Genomic DNA, 24,902 nt, shown 5'->3' with positions numbered 1-24,902 from the left:
AACTTTGAGGGAGCCTTAACACAGACTGGAACTATAGGGAAATTCTGAAGGCCACAAAAAGACATCCTGCACATTCACCTCAGAGGTGACCATGTAGGGTAATAGCTAAGAAAGCATGTTCTTAAGAATGAACTTCTCATTCTTCCTAAGTCCACTGCCTTGCCTCGTTCACCAGACCCTATCTCATCTCATTTGCGAACACGTTCTGGCAACTGTTTTCTTTCTTTACAAAGTTACTCCTATTAGCCTGAAACCGATGATCTTCCATCAAATAAATACGGATAAGTAAACACACATAATGCATATATAATTAAAATAACTTCTGTCATTTCCATATTTCCCTCTGGATTGTATCCTATTTTTGCCAACTTTAAAAGTTCATCATATAGAAAATGATCTCTAATTATTGTTTCCATTTCATTTCTTCCCATTCTCCCCTGACCCCATCTAGTTCAGTCTGAATTTTGCTCTCAATGCCACTGGAAAAAAATAACTTCTATCAAAGTTTCAAATGACCTCTATGTCACGAAATCCAATAAATTCCTAACTCTCTTTGAACTTGAGGAAGGCTTGATCTCAGCATGTGTCCTGGAGGTTCATTGTGCCTCCTTCTACCTTGCTCCTCAGAGACTATGCTCACTTGACTTCCTCTTACTTCCTTGGCCTCTGTCTTTTATATCCCCCTGCACTGTATTTTTCTGACCTCCAGGGTCTCTGTACCTGGAGAACCCATACCTCAGTCAGACATTTTCTCTCTCAGGTCCAATGTGTTTTTGTCCAACACCATGGTTTAACATTGCTTCTTTTCTCCCCTCAACTCCAGATTTGTGTATCTGAATCCTCACTTGATGTTGCTCCTGTGTGATTATTAGGCTTTAAAATTATCACAACCAAACAAAAGTCCTTAACTTCCATCTCCACCCCAACATGATCATTCTGTAACTTCTTCAGAAAAACATAACTAGAGAGTTTCTTTTTTCAGTTTTTCATGACAATAAAACCTAGAATTTTCTTTGATTCATGTATTTTTTCCCTGCCGTAAATCCAAACCCTCAGGAGTCGAAGACAAACCTAAGGAAAGTTTATTGCAATCAGAAAAACACAAATTCAAACCACAAGACAGTATTTTACATTCAACGTACTGTCGAAAATTAAGATCCCTGAAAAATATTGTGTTGAACATGTCCAATATGGAGACATTGTACATTAGAAATTGTTTACTATACATTGTTGGTGGTATTTTAAAGTGGTATGACCACTTGGGGAAATAATTTACATTATGTAAATGAAAACAAATTTGAACAATTACATCCTCTCTATTTACTGAACCAGGCCTTCTTCTCTGGCATCTGAGAGAATCCCTTCCATTCTGTATCAGAAAATATATACAAGTTTATTCATAGTGACATTCTTTGTAATAGAAAAATTAAAAACAATGCAAGGTTTTATATTTTATAAATCAATATAGTACATTATATTCATAAGTGAAGTATAATATATGCATAAGATTGAATAAAGAATGACAGTTGGTGAACTACAGCAATGTGCTACCACATGAATGACTCCTAGAAATATTGTGTTGAGTCAAAATCAAGCCTCAGAAAACCATAAAAGTATGGTGCATATTTTATAAAACTTACAAATAAGAAAAATTAACTTTGTTTATTTAGAGGGTCATGCATGTAGGATTAAACTGTATTTCTGAAGAAAATTGAGGAAATGGTAGCTTGATCCTGGTGAGAAATCAGAGTAAGGCCAGAGATGGGATAGGGAAGAAACAAATATTGTCACCGTCTTTGTTAAATTGTAGGTATATTGGTGTTCATGCAGGTAGAATGCTCTATAATCTATATGATACATAGAGCATATAAAGTGAATATAGGAAATTCACATGGAAATATGAATTGATAGATCAAATAGTACCACTATAGCAGTAGGTCCGATGTGGCAGTGGATTGTATTAGTAATAACTTTTTTTAGTTAAATATTTTCCAGTAATCACATCTCACCCACAAATAATTTGACTTTTGTAATTAGAAATCACCATTTTTAAAATGAATGAAATGAGATTGCTCCGATTGGTTCATGCAAGTAAAAAAAAATAATTACTGCAAATATATTGGTAACTTTTGTGGCAAGTTTCCATATTCTATGCATTTTTTCAGCCCTTCCATCCACCAAGCAAAGAGTCACATATATGGCAAGATTCTGAAATTTTATTTTTGAATAAAATACTTCAAATACCTCAAAGAAGCAAAATTTTAAAGAAATGTAGTGTGTATATATATATAGACAGTGCATATATATATTATTTTCTAATATATACAAGTGTGAAGATAATATTTTATTACCAGATCTTGCCACTGATTTTGTAAAGTCCTTACATTTGGTATATGTGTATGCATAAATTTATGACCACCAATATTTTCCAATATTAGTGTTTGAGAATCTGCATTTAGTGAGGAAGATTATTTTAAAAATTAGTATGTTTTTTACATCTTTTAAAATAATTTTCCTACCCTTGGCCTATGTTATTATAATATTTATAAATAAATATAAGTTAAGAATTTGTTAATACCACTTTTGAATTTATCTATGGTTAATTTGTGATCTTTTTCTTAAAATACCATTTAAAGATGCAGTGAAATGTCTTCAATATTTCTAAAAAATATAAGACCATGATTTAATTATATATTTTTATACTAGATAAATTTAACCCCTTTTCTTTGAGGGCTCAATATCTTCTAGATATTTTAAAAAATATCAAATTTAAACGACGATGAAGGAATAGTTCTCTCTTTTTTTCTTTTCTGGCTACACTCATTGCATGTTGGAGTTCCTGGGCCAGGGATCAAACAGAGCAACAACCCTAGCTGCTACAGTGACAACGCCAGATCCTTAACCTGATGAGCCACAGGAGAAATCCAAAAATAGTTCTCTTTGATGCAACCATTTTTATGACACAAATATTCCTTTGGATGTATGTTATGTCATAACAGCAAAAGGATAGTTTTTTAAAAAGTAATATAAATATGGGTTATTATACCCTTTAATGTTCTTGACCTTTTAATTTAGATTTAGTAAAATTACATAATAAAATAAATGGTTGGCAAAAGTCTGATTCTGTAGTTATCTAGTTTAAAGTAAATCTTCTAATCCATCATTCAGAAATAGTATAGTTGAAAAATATAAATAAATGTAACCTATGAGCTATACTCCAAATGATCTAGATTCAAACTTCTGTCTCTTGAAAACCTAATTTTGTGATCTTGGAGAAGTTATTGATATTTCTGAAATTTAATTTTCTCATCTATTTAATAGGAGTATTGAGAAGCATACCTGAAATGATGTTATGAGAATTGCATATAAATAGCCTGATATAGCCTGCACATTCAGAAAATGTTAGTTTGAACAGATACAGAGTACATATAGATTTTCTTTGAATATATATATATTTATAATCTAAAATAATTCAAGAAGAGTTAATGTAGGATGCCTAATCTAAAATTTTTATTTAGAGTTTTAGACTGCTAAATAAAAATTTTAGTTATTAAAAACATGTGGATTTATTAGAACATCAAGTTGCCCTCTGTGAGATAATCAAACATTTTGATTATGCTACTTTAACAGACGAAAAATGCATATTTGTGAAGAATGAGTGATTAGCACAAGAAATATTGCCAGTTAGTGACTTATAACACCATGTACAATTTGCCTTGAGGATATCAGTGCTGTTTTATTCAAAACAGGCTAACAGAAATAAACCTTTCACAGATTTGCTATAAAGATTGAATAAATATAATCCATGGAACAAGGTGTTTAAATTTCATGTTGACATCCTTTGTTTTATGTTTTAACCCCTGTTTTAATGGTTTAATTTAGTCTGTTTCTTTACTAAAAGCCACCTTAATTCATTTTGGCAATATGCCTAGTATAAACAACAAATGATTGTTTATACTCTTGAATCCTTGCCTTACTCAGATTTGAATGAGTCTTTTATGTTGACAAAAAGTTGTAGAAACCCCGTCTGTCCTTGAGATCTATCCATTCATTTATTTTGAATACTCCAAAGTGAGGAATGATATCTGAGGAAAAGAGTCATTAACTGCCTAAGGTGCATCAAAATTTTAATTGGCATTTTTTTCTAATTCACTTGCATGCCTTATGGCACTGCAATAGTCCTAAGTAAATTAACATTATGGGGAGGAGAAGACTAGCTACAATGTAACAACTTTCCCCTCAATTTCTGTGTTTTCTCCAGTCTGTATCTAGAAAAGGCAATTACCAAAGTCCAGAAAAAGAGTAAGCAAAATTCACATTGACATTTGGATCTCATTAATATAATAAATAAATGAAAATAACCTGGTATTACTTCTCTTTTATTTATTGAGTATACAGATGTTAATATTATATATGCAATTACTACATACATACACATACACACTATGCCAATATGTCAGGCATTAGAGCATCTGTATTTCTCAGACATTTTATTATATGAGAGAGATCAGGATAGAGCAACTGGTTCTGACTCTAAAGGGGATGTCTTCAGAGGCAGCAACTTGAATTGGGTTATATCACTCTCAGTCAAACCCTTTTGATAGCCTGAAGACAGGGACTTGGGAGTGGAGTTAAATCAATAGAGTGCACTGCAATAAAGTATGCCCTATGGCCATTTGTTTCTATGGTCTAGATATTTTCTAATAATTAGATATTAATAATAATTAGATATTTTCTAATAATTTCTGGGACAGTTGTTCTCTACCTCAACATTATACCTAAAAGGAAGGAGACAGATCACTGTGTTGCATTGAAAGGAGCAGCAATTATGAGGAAGAGTCTTTAACATGAGTATTAGGAGGTTAGATAAGAAATTCGGGAAGTAAAGGAGAAAGGAGAGGAGACAAGATTAATCATGTAAGAAGAGAAGTATAGTGGCTGCTCAAGAACTTTTACAGGGAAACTGCCAACATTTTCTGAAGGAGGAAAGTCTACCAATTACACAAGTGGGAATTCAAGCTATAGATTGTTGTTTATTCATTCTAATTACTATTCCTTGATTATGTCCCTTAGGTTTGTGAATTCTATGGTTATGTTACAAATCCAATGAATTTGTAAAATGAACAAGACATAGTGACAGAATAAATTATATCTTTTATATCTATCCCTCAATGTACTGAGAAAAAAATGCTGGGTAAATATTTGATATTCAATAACAGTAAGGGGATAAATGAAGTTTAGAGAATTTAGCAACAATGAAGTGTATTTTGTGACTATGAATAAAAAGGTGTAAATTAATTATATATAATCACACCAAGTAATAAAAATTAAAAGGTGTAAAGCATGGTTTTATCATAGAGATAGGGAGAAAAAAAAATCAGAACAGAACTTTCTCTAGCAAAATTTATTTAATCAAGTAGTTGTGTTTTAAAAACTACTTAAAATATGCTTAATTGTAACAATGTCTGTGTTCAGAATCAGCCAGCTGGCATATATAATTTATGTAGTTGTCATTTCTAGGATTTTTTAAAAATAGGTTCTGTTCCTTTCTTGTTCAGTATACTATCTAGATAGATGAAAATGAATCTAGACTCCTTCACACCTTCGAGACTGATCATAGACCTAAATATCAAGTCTAAAATTTTAAAGCTTCAGAAGGAAATACAGGAGAATATATTTCCATCTTTGGATAGGCAAGTATTTGTCAAGATTATATAGAAAGCACTACAAATAAAATATTTGACTTTGTCAAAATTTAAAACTTCAGCTAATCTAAAGATAGTGTACAAAAATGAAAAAGCAAGTCATAGATTGAAAGAAAATATTTGTATGCATATATTTTAAATAAAAATTGATATAAAGACAAATGTAACAACATCAAGAAAAATAAACACCCAATTTAAAAATAGGAAAATATTTGAACACTTTATAAGATATATCAGTGGTCAATAAGCACATATAAAAGTGATTAATATGATTAGTTATAACAGATACAAAATAAAAACACAGTGAAGACTGACAATCTCAAATGTTATTAAGGATCTGGGAAAGTCAGAGCTCCTATACAATGATGGTGGAATCAAAACGGGACAACCACTTTGGAAACCTGTTGGGAGTTTTTAAAATGAAATTAAGCAACTATTTACCCAACAACCCAACAATTTCCCTGCTAGATATTGATTCAAGACAAAGGAAAATGTATCCACAAAAAGACTTATGCATGAATGTTCATTGTATTTTTATTCAGAGTAGCCCAAAACTTAGAACAATCCAAATATTCATTAACAGAAGAATGAACAATTCATATAATGAAATGTTACTCAGCCACAGAAAGGAATGAATTGTAGGCACACACAAGCATTGGCTGGATCACAAAAGCATTATGCTAATTGAAAAAGACCAGAAACGAAACAATACATATTGTAACATTCACCTTATATGAATATTTAGTAGGGGCAAAGACAAATTCATGATTAAATTAGTATAGTAGTTGCTTGTGAAAGTGCTGAGATTGATTGGAAAGGAATACTATAGAACTTTCTGGGATGATTAAGATGATTATATATGAATAAGGGTATGGGATACATGAGTTTATGTATATTTTATGAAAACAATTTTATCATTTAATATCTGAATATTGAGTTGTAGCAAAGGTATGCCTCAATTTTAAAGTTTTACTTTAATTACATATCTATTTATTTAAACAATTCAAAGTATAATTCAGTGTTTTCTCCTTTGGTCAACATTGAGAACAAGAGTAATGTAAGTATGTATACTAAAGTTGCTTCCATTGGTTTAGGGCTATTTTGACAATAAAGAAATAATTATTTAGAAAAAAAAATATTTTAACATACATTAATTATTTATGTGTCAGGTTTTTTAAGTTTAAAAAGTACTTTTTCTTCACAATTTCTTTTCATTATTGTTTTACTGTGTAAACTTAGATTGTAAATTTTAAAAGTTCAGAAATAAAGTTTCCTGAAATGGTTTTGATTCATTGGAAAGCCTAAATTATTGAGAATGGAATTAGTCAATGTTCATTTTTATAATGATATTCATGTTTTCCAGTTTGAAATTTAAACTCTAAATCATTAAATTATATATATAGAGGAAATATTCTTAAAATTTAGAAGAGATATAAAGGAACCAGAATATTTTTTCCTAAAGCCAGGGTATATTGGAGGTTAAAATCTTAGAAATAAAAGAGTAGTAAGAAAATAAAAAAATCCTCATAACCCCTCCATCACCATGAGATAACTACAGTTGGAATTTTGCAGTAAATCCTTTAGTTCACAAATACAAAAAGGCATACAGATACAACATGTACAAACTATTCTGAACTTGTAGCTGAAGAAAGATTTTTTTTTTGTCTTTTTGCCTTTTCTTGGGCCACTCCCACGGCATATGGAGATTCCCAGGCTAGGGGTCTAATCTGAGCTGTAGCCACCGGCCTACGCCAGAACCACAGCAACTCGGGATCTAAGCCGCATCTGCAACCTACACCACAGCTCACTGCAACACCGGATACTTAACCCACTGAGCAAGGCGAAGGATCCAACCCGCAACCTCATGGTTCCCAGTTGGACTCGTTAACCACTGTGCCACGAAGGGAATTCCAAAAAAAGAGATATCTTAAGGTCATAGTCATAATGTACTAATGGTCACAGCATAAACTTTATCTTCTTAAATTACATACTTTTTTCAATTACAGCTTTAGAAACTATTTAGGAAGCAAGCATTCTTAAAATCTGTTTTTAACAATAAAATAAAAATGAATAAAATATTTTGATGCTGCAGTATAATTTGTCATTGAATGATCCTTAGCCTTCTCCATGTCATTTTTCATGATTGAGGTTGGAATGAAATTTTTTTTTCCAGAATGCTTTTCACCTAGGGGTGGTGATGTGAAGACGTTCTTTGAATTAATACTAATATTTGAATGAATTATGAAAAAATAAAGCAAAATATTTTAGAATAATTAAATGAATTATAGTATGATAAGCATCCAATAAATTTGATGCTTACAAAAATTCTAGTACATGTGAATATGTATATATTAATGTAGGAAGATTAAATATGGATATAAATTAACATATACAGTATGACCCTAAATATATGAATATATCTCTGCCTCATGAGAGTGAGGGATATGTTTTTCACCTTTTGCTTTAACTTGCTCATTGAGAAATACAGTATTTGCATATTTTAAACTAAATGTGTAACTATAAAAATGTTCTCTAATGGTGTATTGCTATAAGCATCAAATTCAGCCACCACTCTCAATTTTTATTTAATAAATTTAAAAAAAACATAGAAAAATAAGCAGAAGCATCAATAATTGGAGTTATAGAGAATAGCTTAAAAATATGAAATTGTGGTTACAAAACCCATCATGCCTTTATACCAGCAAGAATAAGGCCTACAAATCATCTTTTGTGTGTTATTACAATGCAAGTATAGCACACCATTTAAAAATTTACTGGAACTCATTAAAAGTAATAAAACATGAGTATCAATTTTTGAAAGAGAACAGCATACATACCATAAGGACATATATTAAGTAAGGATGTGAAAAGAGAGAAAAAGCAAGAAAACAGTGAGTCAAAGGACAAACACAAAAATGAATCAAACTGCCGGGAGCAGTTTAGTCTTCTATTCAAACAGCAGGCTGTATCTAAGCACAGTCTGGAAGGAGCTATAGGTTACACATTGGATTTTCTCCCCTAATCTTGCTATTTAAAATCAGTTCTATATTAGCAACAATATTTTAAACATAAATGTCAATAGATGCATTATATATCCACACTTAGCAAAATGCTCTAGAAAACATTACAATTGAGTTCATAAAACAAATACTAAGGATAAACTTATAGTTGACCTTTCTGTATATATCTTTATATATACTATACAGTTTTTCATTAAATCTTACCTAATATGGCTAAGAAAGAATTGGATTCAATTTACAAATCAATGCATAAACCATGGAGATATATCTTTATTATATATAGATATATTTGTTTTGTTATATATTTATTATCAGCTTAAGCTCTGAATTAAGACAAATCTAGATTGCAATGTTGATCCTGCCTCTGGCTACTTTTAACAGTGTTAACCTTGGGCAAGTAACATAAGTCTCACTTTCCAAGTTATAAAATTATGATGTTAATAATAGGAATCCCTTTTCACATTGTTTTAACAGGGGAGAAGTAAATAAAACAAATATAAGATACTTCGCACAGTGTCAGATATCACTTAATAAATGTGTGTGGTTTGCTTCACTGAGCTTTTATTTCACTGTGTTCCTCATAAAATCTCTGTAAATTAAATGTTATTCTCCACTTACAGATTAGGAAAAAATGAATGAGAGCAATAAATTTATTTTCCCCATCTGATCAGCTTTTAAATTCATAGAGGCCACAATTGTTTTAAAAAAAAAAAAAGAATGGGGTATAATTAAAATGTGTGCCTCATTTTTGAGGGGATCTGAGAGATCCTTGTACAAATAATACTATCAGTGGATTGATAGAAACTACCAGATAACATTTGGAGAGATTTATTCCTTTTTCATATTTACACCAATTATAGAGCGAACTTTGCTGATGCAAAGTAAGTATACAAAAATATTTGTACTTTTATATACAATAATTTAGCTTAATTGATGTTCTAAGAAGCATCTTTCTTTTTTTTTTTTTTTTTCATGGCCTATAATCTGATTGAATGTGTACAGGTGAAAGCAGATATCCACACTCACACTCACATACACAGTGCCATGTTTTCCTATCTATCCAGCTTTATCATTACCAGGATATAGAGATTTTAATCATATTGACAGCGATGAGGAACTAGCACTGTTGATGTGTCTACTATACTGTAGATCTTTGAAATGGATGCATATTAAAAGAGTAAAAGGAAGCAGAAAACTAAGTTAGAGATTCTCAGTAAATACATGTGAAGTGTAGAGAAAAGAGAGAGAGAGGGAGGAAGGAAGAAAGGAAAGAAGGAAGGAAGGGAGGGAAAGAAAGAAACCTTATCTGTATTCAACATTTCTCTGTAGAGACATGTGGTTGGAAAAAATCTATACTTTTTTTTAACTGTCATTCTGACTGCAAATAGTTTAAATGTGGTACTAAGAGAACTTTATATTCACTCAGAATTTTCACACACATTATCTCATGAGATATTCAGAAGAGTATGATGAGATGGATGGTACTGTCTTTATTATTAACATCTTCCAGTTTAAACATAAACAAATGACATGGATTGCTCACATAGCCAGTGAACAACAAACCTAACACTATAATGCAAATCTTATCTTCTAGTTCAGCAGTTTCTCCACTATTATATGTCTTCTTACTAAAAATGGAAGATAATATATATCAATTTTTAATTTAAAATCATGAAAAAAATCAATGCAAAGAATATGGACAACCAGTGAATATACCAAAACTCAATTTGATAGTCTGATTCCTGTTAATCAGGAAGGCAAGTATACAGTAACAGAATCACTGAATCATAACTCAAACATAACCAAGTATGTAAGGGTCTTTACATACTTAAAGTTATCTACTTAGAATATTTTGAATTAGAAGTTTAAAAATATACTACAGTTAAGGAAAAATATACACACTTGGTAAAAAAAATATACACACTTGGTAAAAGTCTAGAACTGAATGAAATATGTAGTATCTGACATTTAAAATTTTTGGCTCAAGTACAGTTGATATATATTTAAAAAGAGTTTTTGATAAGACAGCAAAACTAATATATCTGGACATCATATTTGTTAAAAAGAACTTTCGAAGAACAACTTAGAAGTTAAAAGTAAATAATTTCTTTTGTGTCGACAGAAACATGAATGTTTCTGCTCATGATATACAAGGGTCTACTTTTCAGATATTTAGACTTTATAAACCATACATGTTATCTAAAATTAATGTATTCTTCTATCATATAATTATTGATTTTAAGTATTTTTTATATTTTATGTGTTAAAATTGGGAACATACCCCTGAAAGACATGATATGCTTTCACTTTACTAAAAGTTATGCCCATAAAAAAGGAAGCCCTGAGGTAAGTATTTTAAAAAACAAAATAGCTTTAACTATTTTAAGAGGTACAACTTAATTTGCATTCACTTTTTTCAGAGATAATATCAATAAACTCATATTATGAAGTCAGAGATATGGAGCTAATTTGTTCATGGGATGATATATTTCCAAATGAATAACAGTTGGATGGCAAATATGATTTTATTATAATCACGCCACAAATGTTAAGCATTCTTTGTAAAATAAACCACTTTACCCAATAAATATCTCCCTCCATTTTTTCCATTTAAAATACACTAACCTTGTCCTAAAGTTTGTAGGATGAGGATGTCCATCATATAAGGATAAGTAGTCGTATTCTTCTTCTAGAGCAAATGACTGAAAAACAATTTGTATTCTATTTCGTTCTTCTGCTATTATTACCCATGTACAGTTTGCACCATTTGGATATCCATATGGAAAACCAGGGCTTTCTATAGTGCCATTAAGTCCTTTTAAAGTTCCACCACATGTATAAATAAATCCTGTAACAAAAGACAAATAAAAAAAAATTAATATTATATGATACAAGAAAACTCCAGAATGTATATTATTTTGAAAATCCCTTTTGCTTTTCCAAGACTCATGTTACAATAATTTTGTAAATTCAACTTAAAAGCTAGGTAAATTATCTAACTTTTTGTTATAAAAGGTAAAACATAAGTAGCAAAATACTTGAAGATGTGTCATTTATCATACATTTTGTCATTAGTAATTATAAACCAGTTAATGAAATTAAATCCTCCACACTTCTGATTCATTATCCATTGCATGATCCAAAATGCAAATACAATCCGAGAAGTAGTTTCCCATCTAATTGGTATCTTCCCTGAAGTAGTTTCTAATCTAATGTGGACACTCATATAAACAACCTCGAAAAATTCAATGATGTTAGTCTGCATTTGGGTCTTAAAAAATTAGCTACAGTTTTTCCTAGTAAACCATACTAACTTTTTTGTGTATGCAAATATCTACCATGCAGCCAAAGTGCCTAGGAAGATCTGTCCCATTCTGATTCTAGCAGAGAGAGAGATGGCTAAGACATAAACAAGCAAACAAACCCTGTATAATTGCTCTTTGGCCGGAGCACAATCCTAAACTGACCACATCACAACTTAGATATCACAAATTTAGAGTGATATCTAAAGCTGAGGAGAAAAATTGAATCCTGGACGATTGACAACAGCCATCTTTTAAACTTTCCTGTTTGTTCTGTGGGAGGTCTAAACTGTTGAGAGCTTGACTCCTAAAGATAACTGGAAAACATACCATTTTTCTTAAAGAATTTTTTTTTTATAAATATATTCTGCAGTAACACTGGTTAATGTAAAACCCTAAGATTTATAAAATAGTCGGAGAAGGTGGTCCACAGCATGTATCCAGACTAGTCTACAGGCAATTAAAGCTAGATCTAGAGACAGGCATCTATGATTTCAGAAGTTCTGGTTTCTTCACCTACCTCTCATTTCCACATCTTTGTGTTTTACATGAAGCTTAACTACCATGAAGCTCCTTTCTCCAAGAAGGAATGAGTATACATAATAAAAGTATGGCTATTTTTTGAAAGTATAAGGAGCCATGAATCGAAGACGGGAAGCCCAGGATATAGATCATGGCAGATGGAGGCTAATCTGTATGTTGTTCATTCCACACTCTTTTCACAAGAGCATCTTGTTTTTGAAAGGGGTGCCACATCTCTACCAAACAGCTATGTGCTTCGGAGTAATTGACTTTACCGACTAATGGTGAGGTGGCTGGCTAAGAGCTGGATTAGTCAGTATAACTCTATCCTCCTAGCCATATTTAATTTAGCAATATGCTCTAATTATCTTTATATATGGCTAAGTCCTAAGTCTGAGATATTCAGTATGGGATATGTGGCACTGTTTCTGTGATTCTTTTGCCCTTTCAAAAAATTACCAAGTTGGATAAGGTAAAAGTTTTTTTTAAAAAACAATATTTGTGTGCATACTTATATTTTTGCTCATGTACCAAAAGTCGAATAGGGCATTTTATGATTTTCAAAAATAAAATAAGAGAAAGGTCCCTTTTAAAATTGCTTCTTACAGAGCAATTACTTTGAAGCCTTAGGTTAATTAGCTATCACCCATTTCTATTAGTTTTCTGCCTGAACAGCTTCCAATTTGAACTTCATAACTAAATGCAAGCATGAATCCCTTCAGCTACAATCTGATCTATGGGTTGTTACATATTCTCAAGCCCCATAACCATGATAGTTTTAGAAAAAGGACATATGTCCTGAAATAACATGCACAGCTTTGTCCACTAACTCTTCAAGAGCCTGCTGATTCATGCATTTCAATTCCTTTCTTTTTTTTCTCTAGACAAATTAGGAATCACATCTATTTTAAGCTTCTTATCTGTATTCTTCATTTTATTTTCCTTTTTGTTTATATAGGTTTTATTAAACATCACAGTGTTCGTAATAATAAAGTACATATTTCCATCGGAAGGTTTATATCTTTATCTTTCACTCTCAAAAGATCAGAAGTAAATCAAATTTTAAAAGCAAAACATTTTCTTCATTTACTTATGTTCAAAAGGTTAGTCATTCTTACTAGTTTATCTTTCCAGGCCATGAATCTTTCTAGGCATATGAGTATATATGATAATTTCTATGCATTACATATATTTTATAGAGTCAGTCATACTAAGCATATTTTCCTAAATTTTTTTAAAATTTTGTAAAATATCACTGATATTTTTCTGGACCCACATGTATACATCTACTACAATTTTTTGTACTATAATTGATTAAACATATCTCCTTATGAAGTCTTCATTCTTTGTAGTTTCAAAGGTGTAAAAACCATCTTCAAACATAGCCTTGTGCGCTTGTGTGATATATCCTGCAATTGGAATTCCAAAAATAAGAGTACTAAATTTTAAATTTAGATACATACAGCCAAACTATCCTCAATAAATGTCAAAATATCTGCTACTTTCATAAGGGATTAAGTGTTTCCTACCTCCAACCCTGATTTTGGCAGCACTAGATATTTCACAAGGAAAATTTTGCAAGGTAAAAAATATTATCTTACTATTTTATTTTGCATTTTTCTAGTATTAGGACCAAACATTTTGTTATATGCGTCATTCATTTATCATTGTCCTTTTATAAATTGCTGCACCCTAGCCTTCACATATTTTTTTAATAGATACTTTACCTTTTCTCACTTCTCCTTAAGGATCCAGTTGCTTAGGATTCTGGTTATTTATTGGGAAGCAATACTCGCCCTTCATATACTATACATTTCTAAAGGAAATAACTTTGCTTATTCATTGCTCTCATAAACTCACAGTTCCTTACTGTTCTTTATAGTACATGTGAAGCTTCATCTCCTTTGATGATCTTTCTTCAATATTACTTCATCTATTCATCACACATGTTATACCTTAGGATGAAATGACTAAAAGTGCTTAGTCTGTCTTCATGACAAACTACAACATGAGATAGCAAGGAAATATAGATTATTTTATTATTACTGAATAAATGCTATGATCAGCATTAGCATATTTTGCTGTGAGAACATGTGGAAGCAAAACCTAATCTATATAATTCAGTATGTATTTATGGAAAACTGGTCTCAAAAATTGGGTATTACAAATTTCCATAGATTCAGCCTTTGACAGTTTCTGGATAACTTGTGTTGTGTTTTTCACACCTTAACATTTAATATTCACTTAGTCAATTTATACTTGAAAAACAACTAAAATTTACATGATTTGTGTTATATTGTCAATAAGAACTTTGTTAACAATATAGATTTTTAGATGTTTTCTCCTTTTCTTCTATGTCCATATTTTACCTTTCCTACACAGTAAAGAACTATGTAATGATGATTTATACAGTATTTTTTGATATTTAAAGATTTCTTCTGTTCCTTTTGTGCTAAGTTCCATGCTAGAAGAACATTCACAGTTGTGCTTAATTTTTACCCCCCCCCCCACACTTGTGTTTATCTATTGCAATTGGGCTTTTGTGCCAAATCGTATTTACAAGAGTCCCTTTTCCCCTCCATCTTTGAGTTCACAGTTTTTCAACACACAAAATTTGTGTGATAAAAAATGGTACAGAATTCAACAGCAGTAATTAACTGTTTTATTGCAGTGAACAAAACATAATATGAGGTCTATCTTCTTACCAGTTTTGGAGTGTACATTTTTATACAGCAGATCTCTAGACTTTTTCGTCTTGCTTGAATGAAGCACTATATCCATTAACAGTAACTGAATTTTCTCATCTCCATAGCCTTTGGAAACTGCCATCCTACTTTTTGCTTCTCTGAATTTAACTACTTTGTTTATCTCAGATAAGTAGAATCAAGTAGTATTTGTTCTTCTGTGCCTCACTTGCATCATTTAGCATGATGTTTACAAGGTCCACCCAGGGTGTAAACTATGATAGTATTTCCTTCTTTTGTTTTATTTTTTTTGTCTTAGGGCAACACCTGTGGTATACGGAGGTTCCCAGGCAAGGGATTGAATCAGAGCTGTAGCTGCCAGCCTATGCCACAGCCACAGCAATGCCAGATCCAAGCCGTGTCTGTGACCTACTGCAGAGCTCAAGGCAACACTGGATCCTTAACCTACTGAGTGAGGCCAGGGGTCGAACCCGCGTTCTCATGGATAATAGTCAGATTCGTTTCTACTGAGCCATGACAGGAACTCCAATACTTCCTTTAATTTTCCATTGTATATACAAACCTCATTTTCTTGATGCATTCACCTCTCATTGGACGTATGGATTGTTTCCACTTCTTGGCTGTTGTGCATAATGTTGTAATGACCATGAGAGTGCAAATATCTCTTTGAGATCCTGATTTCAATTCTTCTGGATAAATACCCAGGAGTGGAATTGCTGGATCATATTGCAGTTTTATTTTTAGTCCCCTGACAAACTTTCTTTTTAAAAGTTTCCCATAGTACTGTACTACATTCTCATTTCAGTTCACAAGTGAGTGCTCCAATTTCTCCAATACTCACCAACATTTTTTTTTTGATAATGGCCACCCTAAAAGGTATGAGGAGATCTCATTGCAGTTTGAATTTGCAATTTTCTGATGATTAGTAATATTCAGCATGTTTTCATATAGCGGTAGGCCACTAGTTTGTCTTTTTATTTTTATTTTTTTGCAGAAATGTCTATTTTAAGTCCTTTGCCCACTTTTTGAGTTGTTTATTAGTTGTTGATTTGCAGAAGTTCTTTATAAATATTGACTATTAACACTATACCAGATATATGGTTTGCAGATATTTTTGTTCCATTCCATAGGTTGCCTTTTCACTCTGTATATTCCTCCTTTCATAGAAATTATTAGTTTGATATAGTCCTTCTTGCCATTTTTATTTTGGTGGCCCATGATTTTGGTATAATATGCAAGAAATTATTGCCAAGACCAATGTTGAGAAGATTTACCCATAAATTTTCTTCTAGGAAATTTATAGTCTGGGTCTTATATTTAAGTTTTTAATCTATATTGACTTGATTTTTTTGTGTAGTATAAATTAAGAATCCAATTTTATTCATTTACATATGAGTATCCAGTTTTCCCAATAGCATTTGTTGAGGAGACTATTCTTTACCCACTGAATATTCGTGGCACACTTGTTGAAGATCAGCTGACTATATATATGTTTTTTTTTCTGTCCTTGATTCTTGTTCCTTTGGTTGAAATCTCGGTCTTTATACTAGCACCCTACTGTTTTTACTGCAGCATAATTGTATATTTTAAAATCAGGAAATGTGATGCCTACAGCTTTCTTTCTCAAGATTGTTTTAGCTATTTGGACCCTTTGTAGTTCCATATGAATTTTGAGATTGTTTCACAGTTTCTATAAAAAATGCCATTGAGATTTTGGTATGGTTTGCACAGACTATATCACTTTGGGCAATATGAGGGTTTTAACAATATTAAGTCTTCAAATTTGTGAACACAGGATATTTTCCCATCTTTTGGTATGTTTTTAAAAAATTTCTTTCTACAATATTCAGTCATTTTCAGGAAACATGTTTTTGTTTCCTTGGCTAAGTTTATTCCTGTTTTTTTTTTTCTTTTATGCTATTGTAAGGGGATTGTTACTTATTTTCTTTTTATATTGTTCACTGTCAGTGTATAGAAATGCAGCTGACTTTTGTATGTTGATTTAGTATCCTGTGAATTTGTCGTATCTGATTATTAGCTTTAACAGTTTTTCAAAGCAATTCCTAGGATAATCACAGCAGGTTTTTTTTTTTTCTTCTTACTGAAACTGACAAACTGATGCTAATATTTACATTAAATGCAAAGAACCCAGAATAGCCAAAACAATCTTGTAAAAGAAAAACAAAGATGGATGATTCACACTTATTTATTTAAAAACTATTTCAAAGCTATAGCAATCAACAATATCAAACTGGCCTAGGGATGGTAATAGTGCTTAATTCAGTAGAATTGAGAGTACAAAATATACCCTTGTATTCATAGAAACTTGATTTTGAGGGAGTCAGAAAAGAATAACTTTATTTTTTAAAGTAAACTTTCAAATTTAACATACTTTTTTTTTTCTTTTTCTTTTTAGGGCCTTTCCCATGGCGTATGGAGATTCCCAGGCTAGGGATCAAATTGGAGCTGTAGTTGCCAACCTACACCACAGCTCACTGCAACACTGGATCCTTAACCTACTGAGTGAAGCCAGGGATCGAAGCCATGTCCTCTTGGATACTAGTTGGGTTTGTTAACCACTGAACCACAACAGGAACTCCTAAGATACTCTAAATTCACATGCAGTTGTAAGGAATGACTTTTGTCCATATTTTAATTGGAGGACTAGGGATTTTTACTGTTGGATTTTGAAAGTTTTTATGTATTCCAGATAGTAGCACTTTTCTCCACTCTGTAATTTCCAAATCTTTCTCACATTCTGTAACTCATCTTTTCATCTTCTTAATAGGTTATTTGGTACAGCAAAAGGTTTTAATTTTGATGAAGTCCTCTTTAACAATATTTTATTTTATGGATCTTGCTCTTGCTTTGGTGTAAAGACTTAGGTTTTTGGTTTTTTGCTTAGCTTTAGATCCTAAATATTCTCTCATTTGTGTTTCTAAAAGTTTAGTAGTTTTTGGTTTCGCATTCAAATTGTGATCTATCATTAATTATTTTTTGTCTGATGTATCAGATTTAGGACAAGGTTAATTTTTTTTTTTTGTCTTTGTCCAACTGCTACAACAACATTTGCTGGTAAGTTGCTTTTTTTTCCCTCCGTTGCAATATTTTTGGATATTTGTCAAAATTATTTGGGCATATTTGTGTAGGTCTATGTCTGGATTCTCTGTTCTGTTCCATTAATTTATATGTGTATTTCTTTGTTAGTGCCACAGTTTTTATTATACTATCTTGCTAATTAAATTAAACCTATATATCTATTTGTGGAGAATCATATCTTTGCTATGTTGAGACTTTCGCTTTGTAAACACAATATCTTTCTCCATTTATTTGAATTCTCTAAGGTTTCTTTCATCTATCTGTTTAGTTTGTAGCATAGACAATCTGAATATGTTTTGTTAGATTCAAATCAGGGTATTTTCTTTTTTTTCTTAGTGTAAATGATATTGCAATTTAAGGTATCCACATGTTCATTGCTGGTATATAAAAACAATTGATTTTTAAATGTTTATTTTGTATCTGTGGCTGACTGAAGTTACTTATCAAATCTAAAGGTCTATTTGTAAATCCATGGGATTTTCTGCATAGCTAATCATAATACCCAGAACTTGGGACATTTTTATCTCTTTCTAATATTTATACTTTCTTATTTTCATATATTATAATCACATGCTTTTTCATTTTAATCTCAATGTGGATTCCACCGATTTTTGAACATAGGACAATTCTTGCAATTTTGCAGTAAAACCTATTTGGTCATGCAATATAATTATTTTTTATATATTGCTAAATTCTGTTTGCTAATATTTTGTTGAGTTTTTGCATCTATAGTGATAAGGTATATTGATCTGTAATTTCCTTTTATGTACTGTGTTTATCTAGTTTTGAAATCATAGTAGTACCAGCTTTATAAAAATTAAACGAGCAGTGTTTCCGCTTCTAATTCTGGAAGATATTGTGTAGAACTGATGTTAAATCTTTTAAAGATATTTTTATAATTATCCCCCAAAACATCTGGGGTAAGGGATTTTCTTTTTGCAAGTTTTGTAATTATGAATTCTACTTCATTAATAGTTATAGGTCTAGGGCTATTTAAATTACTTATTTCATACCAAGTGAGGAATATGTGTATGTGTGTAGTGTGTGTATGTATGTTTAAGTAATGGTGCATTCTGAGTTTCAAATTGATGCATATAAAATTGTTCATATTATGCCCTTATTATCCTTTTGATGTCTGTAGGGTCTGAGGTATAGCTCCTCTTTTATACCAATTGTGTCTTTTTTCGTTTTTTTCTCTGTCAGTCTTGCTAGTATTATGTCAATTTTATTGATTTTCTCAAAGAACCAAGTTTTTGTTTTACTGATTGCATTATTGTTTTCTTATTCCATTATTTATTTATGTATTTATTTATTTTTTCTTACTTGAATCTTTTTTTTTTTTTTTGGTCTTTTGTCTTTTTAGGTCCACACCCATGGCATATGGAGGTTCCCAGGCTAGGGGTCAAATTGGAGCTACAGCTGCCAGCCTATACCACAGCCACAGCAACGTGGGGTCTGAGCCATGTCTGTGACCTACACCATAGCCACAGCAGTGCTGGATCTTTAACCCACTGATTGAGACCAGGGATTGAACCCACAACCTCATGGTTCCAGGTCAGATTCATTTCTGCTGCACCACCATGGGAACTCCGAATCTTTTTTTTCTTGGTTCATAATGATAGAAAGTTAGACAATTATTTTGAAACTTTTCTTTTTTTCTAATGCTTCTATTTGATATTATAAAGCTAATCTTATTTAGCTGTGTCCCACAGATTTTGATATGTTGTATTTTCATTGAGTTTAATGTATTTTTAAATTTTCTTTGTATCATCCAATTCAAACCACAGTTATCACAGAAGAGAGTTGTTTACTATTTAAATTCTTAGAAATTTTCTTAAATTCTGTTACTGATTTCCAGTTTCATTCCATTTGTAATCAGAGAAGATATTCTAGATGAATTAAATTCAAACTTGTTTATGTTTTTTGCCTAGTATATCATCTACTTTAACATATGTTCCTTGGATACCTGAAAATAATGTGCCTTCTGATGTTGTGAATAGTGTTCTGTGACATCTTGCTGGATGATGTATTGTTCTTTTACATCCTTACTGACTCATCTAGAAACAAGGTGTCCTTTTACTACAGTTGTTTGCAAGACATCTTTTTGTTTTTAGTTTTCAGGTAAATTATGATGTAAATGGAATGGATTTCTTTGGACCTATCCAGTTTAAAGTTTACTCGGCTTTTTGAATCTGTCTGTTTACGTCTCATCAAATTTGGGAAGTTTCAGTCATTATTTCCTTAAGTACATCCCTAGCCCCATTCCCTCTTCTCCTTTCATGACTCTGATGACATGAATGTTAGATCCTTTATTTTCATCCCACAGGTCCTAGATGCTGTGTTAATTAAAATAAAATTTTAGTTGACTTTCTCTCCGTTATTCAAATTAGGTAATTTAATATCTCTTTTCAGTTTCTTCATTATTTCCTCTGTTCCCTCCATTCTGCTGTTGTACCCATCTATTAAGGTTTTCATTTTAGTTATTTTGCTTTTTGTGTCTAACATCTTGATTTGATTTTTCTTTATATGTTCAGTTGACATTTTGACTTCCTTGTTGAAATTTAATTTTTTAAAAAATTTGTTTCAAGCGTGTTTTCACTGTTTAAGGGATTTTTTTTATTATGACTGCTTTAAAATCTTTCTCATAGCAGTCAAAATTCTGTCATCTGGTGTTAGCATTCATGGATTATCTTCTTCTTCAGTTTGAGATCTTGTTGGCTCTTGGTATGATGAATGATTTTTATTTTTATTGGAACCTGGATAACTTCATATTGTATTATGAGAAGCTGGGTCTCATTTAAAACTTTTCTTGGCATTCCTATTGTGGCTCAGCATAAGCAAATCTGACTTGTATCCATAAGAACGCAGGTTTAATCCCTGTCCTCCCTCTGCGGGTTAAGGATCCAGCATTGCTGTGAGCTGTGGTGTAGGTACCAGATGTGGCTCGGATCTGGGGTTACTGTGGCTGTGGCATAAGCCAGTGGCTGCAGCTACAATTCGACTCCTAGCCTGGGAATCTCCAGGTGCTGCTGGTGTGACCCTAAAAGACAAAAAATAAACAAACGAAAAACCCAAACAAAACAAACAAAACCTTTTGTTTAACTGGCTTTTTCTGAGTTTGCCCCCTCAGAGAAAGTAAATGGCAGGAACTGCCTCATTACTCTCAGATGGAAAGAAAAGTTTCTTTCCTAACTGGCCTGTATTAACAAGCAGGGAAGTAGCATTGATATAACTGGGTGGTGGTGAACATCCTGACTCTATGTTAGATATCTTCTGACACCAGCCTAGCAGGAAGCAGGGGCACCCTGTTACTGTGAGGTAGGTGTGGAAATCTAGGGTCTCCACAATGTTTATACTGACATTATAGTAGGAGTGAATGTTCTGATAAATGTCCCTGCTCACTTACGTTTTCAGACATTTGCATGGTAGGGTATCAGGAAAATTTTTTTGTAGCCTGGTATGCATGAAATCATGGGCTCTTCACTCAGTATTTGTTGGTTGGTGTAAGTAGGGGTGGGAACCAAGTATTTATCTGTGGCATTGGATGGTATAGACTTACTTATTGACTAAGATTTCTATAAAAAACAAAAGTGTCACTCTTTTCTTGGTCTTTTGGCCAAAGAAAATAGGCTTTTTTGCTGATTTTTTTTTTTTTTGAATCCCCAGAGAACTGGCAATAATGTCATTCCTCAGATGTCAAATTCCCAGCTAGTCTGCCTTTTTCTTTCCGCTTTTCAAAGTTTGCTTTTTATTACTGTTTGGGGGTTTTAGTTTTTCCTAGCAGGAAAAAATGGAGAAAGATATATTTGCTCCATTTTTTTGGAAGAGGAAATCTGGAAATTATTATTTTTTCTTTTTGGCCATGCCCATATTAAGTGATAATTTCTGGGCCAGGGAATGAACCCATGGAAACCATTTTAATTTGTATATTTAATAGTTTTATTGCAGTGTAATTTACATATTCTAAAGATTATTTTAGTGTTCTCTCTCAAAACATCTCCCATGAATGGCATTGAAATTTGTGCCTTGCCCATATAATTTAGTCTTCTTTTTTTCTAGAATAAATCTTAAGGTCTATTATCTCCATTTCTTTTTAACATACCTTTTTCCTTCAGTGAAACTTATTTTCCCTTCATTTCTGCTAAGACAAAATTTCAGGTCCGTCAGTGTCAAGCTGAAGTCGTTACAAATTATGAGAATCCCTACATGATGTTTTCCTCTTTTATGTTTTAAAATTCTGATTATCATTTTATTTTTCAACATGTACTTTCCTTTACTGTTTTCTTTTTGGGGGATTGATACATGAAATATCTTTAAATGGATGAGAGATATAAAGAAATTTCTGGTTTCTAGATAAAGCAAATAAGAAATAGGTGTAATGAAAGTCATCAGAAATATGTTTAACCATAATAAAAATACTTTTTTATATTTTATTTTAAATTGTATGATCACCAACCATTGACAGTGTTTTGATTTAGGTCATGTCTATGTAACATTACTGCACTAAAGATAAAGAAGTTTGAAATAATAATTGAGAAACTTTAAAATTTTCACCTGGTGTCATTTTTTCAAAAACATCACTATTCATTATTAATTATTCTCTAAAATGTGAATTTATTGAGACTTATCTACATAAATCTTTTTGAACTGTAAATGTAATTCAGAGTTTTATTGAAAATATCAGTTTTTCAATAAGCCACATATTCTCAAGCCAGACATACTTATTTCACAATCTAACATGACTTTTTTGAAAATTACTTTGTCTCATCCTCTTTATCTGTAAAATGGGATAAATAAGGGTACCTGTTTTAAGGATTAAACATTCAAACAACTTCAAATCTCTTTGAACAGTATCTTAAGCATGATACTATTATTGATATTGGCTCCTCTTTCTCCATTTCCTCTTCCTCTTATTTACTATTAAAATTATTATTTTAGGTCATGAAGTTCCATTACATAATTTAAATATTCCATTATCTTTTAATTAAAATATATGAATTTAAATAAACACACTGGAAAATCTCATTACCAATTTGTCAGAGAATAAAAAATTCTCAAATGTATCAAATATGTTAGCAGATGGATGCCTATGAAATGTAATTCCATAGCTCTAGTTCAAGTGATCAATAAAAACACATTAAATTATTTTATTCTTCTCAGAGTAGGAGGACAATTTTGATTTCAGAACATCACCCAAATGTTAATGCTGAAATGCCTTCTTTAAGGGAGAAAAGTTTTCCTGATAATGGTATATTTCCTACGTAGATTGGTAAAGAATGTGTAATCTTTATTTTCTGGATGAATACATGACAATTGAGGCAAATTTGTTAATTGTGCTACTTAAAACTTTATTACTCTTGCTAATAGTTTTTTTCTTTTTTAAAAGTCTGCTTCTGAGTAACCATTAAAAATCTCTATAATATGCATTTGTCACTTTCATCTATTTCAGTTTTTTCCATATATTTGGACAATAAATTATTGGATAAATAGAGTTAAAATTATTAAACAGTTATGGTGAACTTACTTGTTTACCATTTTGAAGTAATCTTTAGATCCCTCAATGTATACCACATAAATTCTACTTTAACATCAGTATAGATACATTCAGTTATTTATGTTGTAATTATTGTAATATTGTGATCAGGGTGGATTTCTTATAAGCCATGCTTAGTGTTTTTGCTTTTGGTATTTTTGTCAGTTCATGGGACAGTCTTTACTTTGGAGTATTTAATCTCTTCAAATTTAAGATTCATGTATTTGTTTTTTGTTTCTTTAGCCTGCCATTTTTTCCTTTTACTTCCTCTTTTTTTTCCCTTTATATTAATTAAGTGGGCCTTTTTAGTGGATTTTTCTCTCTAACTGCTTGTTAGTTGCATATTGTATTAGTAGTAACCCCAGAGATTAAAATATTTATCCTTGATTATTAGGTTCAATTATAAATTAGTATTCATCACTTTCTGAAGAAAGCAAGAATTATAGCTCTACCCTGTCCCCTGGCTTGTATTATTGCTTTTGTAGACATTAATTATACCTATAATTTAAGCACCCCAAAGACAACACTAGAATTATATTAATTACTTAACATTTATTTAGGTTTACCTACGTATTTGCTCATATTATCATTTTAGTCCTTTCGTCTAGGTTTATTTTTCTTCTGTCTGAAAAATTTTCTCCAGTATTTATTGTAATTTAGTTCTAGCAACAAATAATTTTATTTGCTTGATTTTTTGAGGTTTTATCTATTTTGTTATAATTGCTTTGATGGAAGGGTTGTCCAATACAATTCTTCAGAGCTAGAATTAGAAATTTCACTATGTTGGCTTATTTTTATTTCTTATTGCTTAATCTTTATTTCTTATCACGTATTCTTCATTTTCTATCACACTAACCACCCTCTTTTTTAACCAACATAATTTTCCATTCTAAAAATCTATGTATGAGCTATATTACAAAACTCAACTACAGTATTTATTCAGGCAAAAAAATTACAGTGAATTCAGTAGATCAAGGCATTATCATTCATTGAGCTGGGCACCCAACTCTATACTG

General features: G+C 31.4%; 1 protein-coding gene across 2 annotated transcripts in view; it reads right to left on the bottom strand.

Annotated features, from left to right (window-relative positions):
* CSMD3 (CUB and Sushi multiple domains 3) overlaps window positions 1-24,902 on the bottom strand; it is a 1,203,192-nt gene that overhangs the window by 1,049,022 nt on the left and 129,268 nt on the right. For both annotated transcript variants that reach the window (XM_047783389.1, XM_047783390.1), the window contains exon 2: window positions 11,351-11,573. In XM_047783389.1, coding sequence (XP_047639345.1) covers window positions 11,351-11,573 — 223 coding nt within the window. The remainder of the gene's footprint in view (window positions 1-11,350; window positions 11,574-24,902) is intronic.

Source organism: Phacochoerus africanus, chromosome 6 (assembly GCF_016906955.1).
Source record: "Phacochoerus africanus isolate WHEZ1 chromosome 6, ROS_Pafr_v1, whole genome shotgun sequence".
In the NCBI taxonomy this organism is placed as follows: domain Eukaryota; kingdom Metazoa; phylum Chordata; class Mammalia; order Artiodactyla; family Suidae; genus Phacochoerus; species Phacochoerus africanus.
Note: the sequence above shows the minus strand (reverse complement) of the source record. Positions and strands in the feature narration are given on the sequence as shown.